Below are 12,446 nucleotides of genomic sequence, written 5' to 3'. Positions count from 1 at the left end.
CTATGTGTGTCATGTCGTTTCTTACCTTGTTTGCAATGACTAAGCAACTCAAATGATCTTACATAGGTATGGTTATGCTCACGGTCGAATAATAAAGTACACATGCACAATTTAATTCCCGTGTCTTGTGGCTGGCGAAAAATGTTATTTGGGGCCTATAATTAGATTTGACATATTTCACATTGCATATTTAACATTGGATATATAAAAAAAAAATTGCATTTGACTTTTTCCATTTCATGAGATAGTTTAGCTTACAAGCATGGTGAATAATTTATTTTGGACGTGTTTAGTAAGATGTTTTGCGCCATAACACATTCGGAAAATGTCAGTTTATTTATTTATTTATTTTAAAAAAAAAGTATCTAAAATGTCAAACAAAGGTTAGTGTACTTAGTTCGTACTTGCACAGTATTTAGCTTTTGTATTGAATATCAGGTGGCTGGACTGGCCATCTGGCATACGGGTGGGCCGGCCTCTTTTGGGGCGGATGCAGTGCTTTTTAATTATTATTTTCCTACATTTTACCCACGCTCAACCCATTCTACTGCACCGCAGAAACAAGTGTGTAGTTGAATAGGTAGGTGTGGTGCTGTTTTGTTGCTTGGGCATAGGTGTGTCTTGAGAAAGTGCTGGCTGAAGCGTGTCAAAGAGGAGGGGGGGGGGGGACAAGACAGGAAATGCATTTCCACCGAGGAACAGAAGGAGGGGGGTGCGTGTGCGTGTGCGTGTGCGTGTGTGTGTGTGTGCGTGCGTGCGTGTGTTTTTCCAGCGTGGAGTTCCCCCCCAAGGCGAAAGAGGATCATTCTGCAAGTCAGGAAGGAAAGGGAAGGAGGAGGAGGAGCAGAGAGTCAATATGTCAAGATAGCCCCGCCCTTAAAGAGAGCCTATTGGATGGAGGGCGTGTCAATCATTGCACTTCCTGTTTGGAAGCGAGGGAGGAGCCGTCACTCACTCACTCACTCACTCACTCGGCTCTCTTTTTCTTTTCTTTAAAAAAAAAAAAAAAAAGTAGTGAGGCTGAAACTGACTTGTAAAATGAGCACAGTCAGTGGTTCGTTTTTATTCTCATCATTTCCTGTGCGAGGGGAGGCCATTTTGTAACTCCGAAGAAACTTTTCTCATTCTTTCTGTTTCTTTTGGTTTGCTGTGTGGACTTTCTCCTCAGCAGAGCACAAGGAGGAAAAAGTGGCAGCAAAGAAGGAAGGAGAAGAAAAAAGGAGGAGGAAGAGGAGGCAAGTTTTCCCTCCCTGCGTGAGGGTGTGTGTTTCTCACGCTTCATGTAAAGGAGAGAAGACACCGTGAAGGAAGGGCAGAAAACACTTCTGCAGAGAGGGAGCCCTTCCTGGGATTACGCTCACTGTCCCTGCGTGGGCGAGCCTGTGAATGTGCGTGACTTTTCCTGAGATCGCTGAGCGCTTCATCATCACACAGGTCGGGAGGTTGCGAGCATGGCCAACGCCAGCCCCTGCATGCCCTCGGGACCCCTGAGCCAGATCTTCTTTCCTCCGGGGGCCTCCTCGCTGCACGGTTCGCCCGCGGTGACCCCCGTCGTCCCCGTGGCGTCCGTGTCCCCCCAGGGTGGCTTCAACATGATGGACTTGCCCCAGGGGCAGAGGGCCTCGGGGGGTGCCGCGATGCCTTCGGTGACCCCGACTCCTTCAGGGGTGTCCTTCAGCATCCAGATTGGCCTGACGCGAGAGTCGGTGCTGATGCCACAGAGTGCAGATCTGGCCTACGTCAAACAAATTGCCTGCTCCATTGTTGACACCAAGGTAAGTACGCACGCGCATGCGCACATGCAACACACACCTTTTGCAATTTTGTCTTCGTATTCTTGTGCGTGTCGCTGTTGCTAGATTGTTTTCGTTATATTCAAGCAAGGAAGTTGGTACCAGACGTTGGGAAACTTCGACAATTTCTGACTCATTATACAAGTACCATCAAACCGAGCCCAATTAGGCTTTGTTGTGCTCCGTTCGGCAAGGGTGAGAACTGAGAAGTAGAACACTTTTATTGTATGCCGAGAACAAGTATCACACCCCATTGATGCTGTGTCTAGCCACGTTACCGTGGCATTTTAATGTGTTCTTTTGTTCCTAAACGTCATCTTTTCAGACTTCTTTAAAGCAAGGCAAGGCAAGTTTATTTGTATAGCACACTTCATGTAGGAGAGTGCTTTACACAAAACATTACAGAAAGTGAAACAAAATATTAAGACAATGCAAAAATCATAATGAAATAATCTAAAATCATTAGATTAAAAATAATTAAAAGCAAACATCTGTCTAGATAGATTAAAAGTTACTGAGGTGTTTTAGAAAAATGCCAAGACTAGTGTTTCACAAATGTCTATAGCCACGTTACTGTGGACTTTTAATGTGTTCTATTGTACCCAACTTCAGCTTTTCAGATTTTGTGTTTGTCAAAAATGCTGTCTGAAATGAAATGGAATATTTTTTATAATTTAATGTACAAAACTAGTGGTGCCTTGAAATATACTGTAAACAAAGATAATTACATCTTGCATATTTAAAACAGCCACATAGCTTTTTTTTAAAGGTCATTTAGCTAAATGCTAACAAAAAAGGACTGATCCAGGACGCATATGTCGAGGAAGGACGCATTTGTGTGCAGACTTAAGTCTGGGATTGATAACAATAATAATCAACAATCATAATCAATGTATATGACTGATGCGTATAGTAAGAATCAATGGGGACGGGTTACTAATAAGCCATGGCTTCTACCCGTCAGACCTTCTTTCGGATTTCAATGTTGCAAATGATATTATGTGATCGATGTAACCTGTAATAATGAGTCCGAAAGGCCAAAATGAATAAAACAAACAAAATGTAAAACGCCATAGACTGGGTAAGAAATTGAATTGTTGTTGTTTATTTTTTTCTTAAGATGAAGTGTTTGGAACTTTGGAGCGGCCAATTAGGCTGCTAAGCGATCATATTGACACATTTCCAAAGACTACGCTGATCAGCTTTGTATAAATTTCTTAGCAATTGCAAATCTGCAAGGAGGATAATCTTTTTTTTTTCTTCATGTCTTTGTTGGCTCTCTTGAGCATTTTGTGGGAGAAATTAGACAAAAGTTCAATATTAACCAGACTTTCCTACCAACATTCGTCTCACTGCTGGTCTGATCACTTTTCTGAGCATGTGCAAACCAGAAGTTAGCCTCCACAATACATACAACAAAAACAAAGATCCTAAATTGTCTTGCAAAAGTTCACAGGACACCTATTGGGCCTCGGTAAGTCCCATATCCATCCATCCATCCATCGCTAACCACAATTATATTTATAACTTTTTTTAGGTTACCAACTTTGATATGAAAATATGAAATATCATCATGATAGTGTTTGGACCTTTTCCCTCCAGTTTTCTCTTATCCCCAAAGATAAATCATAGATGCAAGGCTACTCCTGGTATTTATTATTTCCATAATACTATGGAGGAACAGATGTTATCGATACCTTAGTCCAAATTGAGTTTACCTTCTGCTTTAATACCAGCTTGGCCATGTGCAGGAAAAGTAAATGACCGTGCTGCTGAGTGTGCTACACAGAGATTATTTTGGAGCGAGAACGATTACACACACACACACAAAAAAAAAGACCCCTCAGCCTGTTTATTTTCAAGCCTTACCACATGAGTCGCACACCCACACTCGGCAAGAAATGCTAAAATCCCCTAAATACAAAACTACAGCTCTGCTAGAAGAGGTGGATTTAGGTGAGGGATGTGGACAATAGGCGGCTTGTCCCGGCCCGGGCACCACATGAGCTTGAGTGCCCGAGTGTCCATGTGCACGCGTGAATGCCTACATTAGTGTGTTTTAGAAAACTTGTGTGGTGCAGCAATGTGCACCCCTGCTCCCCCACCGTCGCCCACGGTCATCTCTCCCATCCCAGAAAGGGTGAGTCACCGTCTCTGTTTATTCACAGGCTCCCTCCTTGTACTGTATTCCATTGGCACGTTTTTCCATCCACTTCCCGTCTCATGGCGCACGCCGGTTTCCAACACTTAACTTCACTTTCCAAACATGACCCCAACAGCAAATGCCCACTTTCCTGTCAATTTTACAACTTTTACTGTAGCTTGGAATCCCAGTGTGTGTTTCCATTAACTCGTGCTGAAGCTTTCATTTTGGACAGGCCGCAATGATGTCTTTTAGGGGTGTAGCAAAAATCGGAAAATCGTGTTTGATTTAAAAGATTAAAAGACGCGAGCGTAGAAAATAAAAACGAGTTAAATCGTTGCATTAAAAAATAAATATATATATATATAATCGTTTAAATTGCTAGTCTATTTCACTCTCAGTACAACGCTTGACTTCAGCATCGGGAGGAAATACTTCCTACTCCCTCTCGCTTCCTCCTCTTTAGATCACATACTTCCTTTCCTTGTCCACTACTCCCTCTTCCTTGTGCCTGGTCACTTTTCTCACAGGCTGCGCATCCTCTTTCACGTCGCACACACCATTTTCTTCATCTTCTCTCCCAAACACAACTCGGATGATGTGCTCAGGTGGTAGAGGGGCCGCCTCTCAACCTGAAAACCCCTGTTGAAGTGTCTTTAGTTTGAGAATGATAACTAAACTGCTTCATCAGTAGATGAATGAAGTGACAATGGAAAGGATCTTTTGTTTGCCTTAACTCGTTTGCTCCCAAAAACATATAAATACGTTCTATTTTAAATATTACAATGCGCCCTTAAACATATTTGTTTTTTTCTAAAAAAAATTTTTTAATGCTAAAGCATACAGAAGGCTTTGATGCAGCCTCTGAACTGAGGAGAATGCGTGAAGCAATATAATGATAGTTATTACAAAAACGGCCAGCAGGTGGCAACAGAGTATAAGAGATCAACCAGGACCATGTAGCAAAAAAGCTCTTTCCCCCACAGTTTTAAACAGATTTTTGAATAATGATAAAACTTTGCTATATTCTAATGCTAATTGCTGCAAAACGGAAACAGAGATAGAAATATTTTTTTTCCTGATGAAAGAAGAGACTCTAATCTTTCTTTTGGTAGGTTCCATGTCCTTATAGCAATGGAACACAACATTCTGTGGGCCTTGCAAAATCATTCAAAATCCAGTTAATCAGCCGGAAGTGAAAATGGCTGGGAAAGAATGAGTTAATTAAATATAAGAAAGTGCTATACAAGTGCAATTAGAAATATTCAACAAACAATTTTATTATTATTTATTATAATAATTATAATATTAATAATACGAGTATTATTATTATAATATATTTTTCTACACAATAGTCTAATATTCTACAGCACGGGTCACCAAACTTTTTGAAACTGAGCTACTTTATTGGTACTGATTAATAGCACCAGTCTACCAGCTTGATACACACTTCTGAAATAACAAATGTGCTCAAATTACCTTAGATTATTTGTCGTTATTAACAATAAATGGTATTCAATATTCAACTATGCGAAGACACTGATCATGTTAATGATATCTCACAATAATTACCAACAATGCGAAAAATAATGAAAAATGAAAACAAAAATTCATAGACTGCATCTAGAAAGACCCGTTGCAGTAGTTATACATGTATTGTTGTTATGTTGCATAGTTCAGGTAACAAACAGGTTTGATTTATGTTTCTCTATAGCTGGGTTTACCTTAAGGTGTGTCTCTTTCCATTCTTCCATTACCAGCCTGTTTTTATGCATGCTGATTGGAGGTCATACAAATTTAATTGGTGCTGGCGGTTAGAGTGCAAACACACACATACACACAAACACAGCTGTGCCCCTGCCCTGGCCATTGTTTCCACCTCCGCTCTGGAAGGCTTGTGTGTTTTATCCCCCTCCCAAGAGAAGCTGCTTGGCCTCAGGATTGGGATCGCACACACACCACCTCCTGTTTACCTCACTCTTTTTGCACGTGTAATCCACACAAACACACAGTGAGGTCATGGAACAGCGTGACAAACTAAATTTGCATTCAGTCTGGTACCCGGTGATAATTAGATCCACTGAATTTGTGGCGGGAATTCTAGACCGATGCCTCGACGTGTCCTCAGATGCTTTTGTCAGTCTCGTCTAGACAGATAGCCATTGTCCCATGGATTTGTGTGAATGCTAAGTGTATTTTACTACTAAAAACATTGAATAGAAAACTTTTGTAATGGTGTACAGTATAATTGTCAGTTGGATTTTTAATCCTAATGGAACTTGTATTCATCAATAGGGCCACACCGGGGACCTACACAGTAAATTATGTAGAGTGAATTTTACTCTAAACAGACCCTATTTGGTCCTACTTTTAACAGAGTAAAATTAACACTTGGAAGAGAGTTAAAAAAAAAAGTAACTCAAGAGTTGAGGAAGAACTTCAGGTTGAGAGATAGCCAATCTACTCCCTGAGTCACGCAGCTCCTACTGTGTGTTAGCATATCGTTTGTGTCAGCTTCGTAACTCCAAGATGATGTTTTTGGTCTCCTTTTGGATATAAGCAAACAGTAGGAGTGGCGTTGCTCAGGTGGTAGAGTGGCGGTCTCCCAAGCTGAAGGTCGTAAGTTTGATCTTCAAACTCTTGCGTAACTTTTTCAAAATCTCTCCTTACAAAATTAACATAGAATTTCTGAGTGAAAGATCTTTGATAGTTTCTTTTCACGGAATAGGCTAATTCTCTTGTACACACTAGGGGTGTGAATTGCCTAGTACCTGGCGATTCGATTCGATACCGATTAATCCCGATACGAATCTATAAATTGATTATGGCGGTTTCTTTTTTTAAACTCAAATTTAGAAAATACTAATCAGTAAACTTGTACATGTACACTGTAAGTTTTGTATGAAAACGTATTTATTTATCTGAAAATTCAGGTTGCAGTCTGTTTCATGTTTGAACAGCACTGAAATAAAATATGAAGGCTTAACGTTCCATTAATATAACATTCTTTCATGCTTAATGTGTGAATCCTAACCCTAAGTAAGACGTTTTGTTGAATATTCCCATAAAAAAAATGGATGTTTAAAAATCGATTCGACCGCATATCGAATCGATTCGAGAATTGCGCGCTGTAATATCGCGATATATTGCCGAATCGATTTTTTTCTAACACCCCTATTTATCAGCCGGTCTTATTGTCATCCATTTATTTCTTGGCATCTCTCAGTACAAAGACACAATTCCCGAGAGAATGGACAACTTCTAGTCACTTACGTGCAGTAGTCTTTATCGCTGCCATTGGTTGTGTCGTGGTTCACGTAGCTGGCTTTTATTAACCTGGTGTGTGGCCCTGTGATTGACTGGCAACCAATCCAGGGTGGAGTCAACACGTTGGCTTATGAATAGGCTTCATTCAGCCGCTGTCATAACCCTGAAAGGAAATGGCGGTATCCTTTTGACATACTGTGTGCGCGTGAGCGGTCGTCCCACTTGATTTGCACCGTGCCCGTTGTTCCCTTGCTATTTGTTTTGTTCTGCAGAGGAGGCTCAGTCAGCTCGAGCATATTTGATTATTCAAAGCACACACGGCTGCCTGGAGACCGCAAGCAAGGATGCGCGCAACGGTAGTTGAGAAGGTCAGGTGACATGATCCATGGAGATTTTCCTTGTTTGTATCCTGAACTGTTACTTTTAGGCCGGCGGTTGTTACCGCTCTTGTGAGTGTCGGATGATGCAGCCAGATAACCGCATTGTCAGTCTGGTGCTAACCAGTTTTGTGCCTCACCCAGAACCTCTTCCACCTGTCTTGCGCACATTTACACACCCACCATTGTGTATTTTTCATATATGCACCCAATTGCTTCCTCCTACATGATCAAAACGTTCTCCACCCTTTTAATTAAAGAGTTTTGCTCTATTGAGGAATGACAACCACTAATTCTGCCTATGACTTCCTCGTTGACTTTCACTTTGACGTACAGTGCAAAAAGAAATGGAGATTTTCACAAAGCATGTTTTCGTTGACAAATGGTAAAAAAAGAGCATTAAAATGAGACCAAATCATGCAAGAATGTTGTCATTCATGCAGTCTGAGGGTCCATTCAACTTCACAGACAGGTCTGCATTCCAAAGCCTCCTCCGAGCAAAGGGGCGGGAAGTGGAGTAGGGGGGGTTGGAGTATGCTTTTTCCGATTTTGAACGGAGCTGTGCAACATTTGGTATCTGACCAACTGGGCAGGGAGTCAAAAATAGATCAAACCATTTGAAGAACACAAGGGAGAGCTTTGTTGTTGCCTGGCACGAAGACAAACAGAGCTCATAAGGAAAATTTGCATTCATACGATTCAATACATCAACAAATAATTAAGATGGAAATCAAATTGAAAGTGGCTTGATTAGACAAAACTGTTTTTGTAATTGAGTAAGACCCGTGTTACTTAAGTATAACTCCCTCTTTAGGATTTTGATCCAAGTTCAAGAGAACACAGATTTTTGTTCCTTTTGAGGCGACGGCGACTCATGTAAACAGTCGTTAGTCATATGACAGGATTTCATCTATGACCCACAAGGTTCGCCGCTCTTGTTTACTTCCAATTGAGATCCAAAGCCACGGCTCAGGAAAAGAAACAACAGCTTAACGTAGAGGAGATGAAGCGTCCAGGAAAGGCGACGGGATGATTCACACTTGAACTATGCGTGTGTGTGTTGTGGCCCTCGGCATTCAGCTTGTTTGTGTGTGTGTACGCGCGTATCAGAGATTATGCAAACATCTGTAGCTTGCTGTTTCTGAGGAATTACAAAACAACCACCGTGAAACACTGCAAATGACACTGTTAAATTATTTATGCCCCACCAAAATATCTACCCATCTTTGTGTACATGGACAAAGATGTTAATCATGTAGGATTAGAGGAAAAATAATTTGTGGTTATTGCACGTTTTGCCAAATGAGATCAACTAATGGCTTGTTATGAATCTAGCAGTTGTTCATAGGCGCAAACAGTGGCTTGAATCCAAGGTTCCTATCAGATTACCTACATAGAGCCAAGCCAAAAGCTAAGCGACATTCAAAATAGCATTGATACATAGATACGCACAAAGCCAGTCAGGTGCATTTTTTTCCTTCATTTTATCTTATTTTGTCTTAGCATCACCATGAAACCTACCTTCAAGCAACCTTTTAAAGGTATGCCAGAATTTGGGTGTGGCTAACAAATAAGTTTCAAAATGAAAGTCGAACAAAATAAGTACACGGTGTTTATTTTCCTTTTGCAAAGCATTGCCCTCGCCGCAGTTACAAAATCAAATCACATTCGTACTTTCATAGCCTCTGAAGTACCATTTTAGATTAGGTGCTTTCACGGCACTCCATACATAAGGACTGGGTGACCTGTTCTAAAATTCTTATCACAGAATGAAATTAACTATTTATATGTATATATTAATAATATAAAGTATTTATGAATAGGTTATATAGGCCAATAGCAAAGCTAAATACACGTATTTAAGCAAAAGAACAAACAAAACAAAGATGTAATGTCATTTTCAGAACATTTATTGTTATGTATATTAAGATACTTTCAATTTTTGTTGGCTCCAGTTCCAATCAGAAATGTAACTGCCTAAACATTTTTTTTCCTGCTTTTTTTGCTACTGCTAATTTCAAGTTAGCTTAGCGATCATCTCTGATCCTCATCATTTTCTTCCTTTGTCCTGTCTTCAAACTTGATGCATACATAATTAGCTAATACTTGCCTACTGTTAGTGATCACTTGTCAGAAGTGGAACTCATTCACCGCCATGGAGGCGAGGATTAGTGCATTAGAGGAGTGGCTGACTGGCTGTCCACCTTGTTTAACCGCTCTAGCTAGCTGCAGCTAAAAGCTGGTGTGGACAGTGTTATTCAAATGTAGGAATTTTCATTATGGCTGATTTTTTTTATTTTATTTTTTACTTAATTTTGATTAGTTTTCAGGGCGGCTTTGTTAGTTTTAATTTTTTGAATGCCTAATTTTGGTTTAGTTTTGGTATGAGTTATCTTTTTTTCTATTCCTTGTGTGCAAGATTAAAAAAAAACATGGTAAGGATTGTGTAGCAATTATATATATATATATATTTTTAAATATATTTTTAAATTTTTTTAATGTTTTAAATGTTTTACATTTTTATGTTTTTTATGTTTTTTATGTTTTTTATTTTTTTAAATTTCTTCTTCAAAACAACCATCCAAAATCAAATACAGGTACTGTATAACAACAGTCCACATGCTTTGAATTAAAATTAATGCGTATAAAGTGCATTGTACAGTGTACTTACTATACTGTATATATTTTATTTTATATATCTATTCTGTGTCAAACTGTCACTATAATAAACATTTTACTACATTAAAATAATAAAACACTTTTTAACCTGAATGCTGAATCACATGGTCATAATTAGTCACGTAGCAAATGAGCCTTATGCGTAACGTTTTGGAGCTTTTGAGGCACATTTTTCTTGAAAATTAGTTAATATCTTTAGGATGGCTTTTGAGGTGTGTGAAATTTTTAGATAATAGATTACAATGAATTTTATGTCAAAATTGCCTATTGTTTGTACCTTTTATTTTTCGTCTCCCTTTTTTAGTCTAACCTCACCAAAACCTGCTCCCAAAACTTCCCCTGGATGGTATTCACATCCTCGTATCTCACCTCTCAGGTTTAAACAGTTATCTTTGATATGTAGAAATTACAAGGTCGGGAATGTAAATCGGATGGTGTCAGCAGTTTTACTTGCACACAACATTTATTCAGAGTGTAGTCCTTTCATGTTTATTATTAGTTAGCATGTACAAAGGAGAACTGTCACTTTAAAAAAAATCAATAGCATTAAGCAAAAGCGATATTCCACAAGTTGTCTTTTTTATAATTCAAAATTGGGCTCACATGATATTTTAAATGTGTCCTGTCCTAAACAATGGTGCTGAAATCCCCTAATTCTCCACAGATAGATTTTTCATAGATTGCATCACAACATGCACCAAGTAAAAATGTCATCTCATTTGCTGAACTGATCATAAGAAACAAAAACATGTTGAGTTAAAATGACAGAACAATGTGGGCATCGCACTGGAGTTTCCACGGCTTGCGATGTTATCTCTGCTCGGCTCAGCATGCTGCCAAAGAACAAACACATTTTTCTGTAACTCACAGGACATCTCAGGCCATTTGTTGTTGTGGTCCCTCTGGCATCTTTGAGTGGAAAAAGCGAGTGCATGCATACCAATTCTAATGAGGGCCATGCTTTTGAATGAACCCTCAACACTGCTCTGCACACTGCAAGCAAAGCACATACAATTTTTTGCAAGGTCGTACAACTGCGCATTGTGAGGTATTCCTAATAATTTGGTGAGCTCTGCACAAACTACAACCACAACAATCTACATATTGGTACATAAATATAAGAAATAGAAACACAAATTTCGTTTTGAATTTTGTTAGATTGAGTGTAATTTGTAACACTCTTGATAAACCCCCCCAAAAAAAACACTCTATTGTTTTCATTCAGTCTCACTTATCACATCATGTATTGGTTTAAGATTCATTTAATGTAATTCCCTCTACTATTTATCATGGAGCTTCACTGTCAAAGCCCAACAGAGTTTGAATGAAGCCATGACTGGCAGTGGTTGACATCTGGTTCTGTGACATCACAAGAGTGGATTCATTCAATGGCCCTTGTCCACGCACACTTTTCATTTGTTTGTTTACCCACATTCCCTTGAGGATTACGAAGCCCAACGTGGTGCTGATGTCATGAGCCTTTGACAGTCATGTCTCTGCTTTCATGTTTTGAAAAGACAGCAAATCATGCATTCACTTTGTGTTCTTAAGTCCCAACACAGTCCACTGTGAATACTCCAGTCGAGGACAGTGGGAGGAACTCCATTAGAGGAATGACGAGCATTTACGTTGTCTGCTCCATATTATCGTCATCGCGTGACCTCATTGCAACCTAAAAATAGCAATCTGGGTTTGTTCCATTGCTGGAAAGAAAAGAAGAAAAAAACATTCCTGCGTCGCACCAGGTTGCTGTGAGAATCTAATGAGGGCAGCAGGTCTTTTGACGTCTTCACGTGCACGTTGCTACGGAAACGTCACTGATGACTTCCATAGAGATGCGGCTCTTCTTCTATCGAGTCCTGCGCCTGACATGTTAGCAAGGGGAAGTTTAGCCTGACGATTAAGGATCCTCATCCAATATGAACACGCACTGTAACTGTAAACAGGTTTGATTACTTCCACGTACATACATGGATGTTTAAACAGTATGCGTCGTTTTAATGGATGCGCTGTGTTTCCATCTTGCCTATAAAGTGACTTGGATCCGTTTTCAGTTGCCGGAGTCACGTCTCTTGCAGAAACACATCGCCTTGTACACCATGTAGGGCCAAAAAAAGTTTGTCTTGTTGAGCTTCAGCCAACAGATTCTGCAGCATCGCAGCGTCTCCGGGATACGCTGCGGGTGTC

The 12,446-nt window shown here is 39.8% G+C and overlaps 1 protein-coding gene across 3 annotated transcripts in view; it reads left to right on the top strand.

Moving 5' to 3' along the window:
* Window positions 1-949: 949 nt before the first annotated feature.
* prkd2 (protein kinase D2) overlaps window positions 950-12,446 on the top strand; it is a 28,468-nt gene continuing 16,971 nt past the window's right edge. For 2 of the 3 annotated variants that reach the window (XM_086081004.1, XM_086081003.1), the window contains exon 1: window positions 950-1,775. In XM_086081004.1, the coding sequence (XP_085937130.1) occupies window positions 1,452-1,775 (324 nt within the window). In that variant the 5' untranslated portion in view covers window positions 950-1,451. Of the gene's footprint in view, window positions 1,776-7,448; window positions 7,572-12,446 lie in introns of those variants that run through there. The other variant, XM_086081005.1, reaches the window with a different exon arrangement.

This window comes from Leptonotus elevatus, chromosome 7 (genome assembly GCF_054856555.1).
Source record: "Leptonotus elevatus isolate MCC_2025b chromosome 7, RoL_Lele_1.0, whole genome shotgun sequence".
In the NCBI taxonomy this organism is placed as follows: Eukaryota; Metazoa; Chordata; class Actinopteri; order Syngnathiformes; family Syngnathidae; genus Leptonotus; species Leptonotus elevatus.
This window is presented reverse-complemented; position numbering and strand designations above follow the sequence as displayed.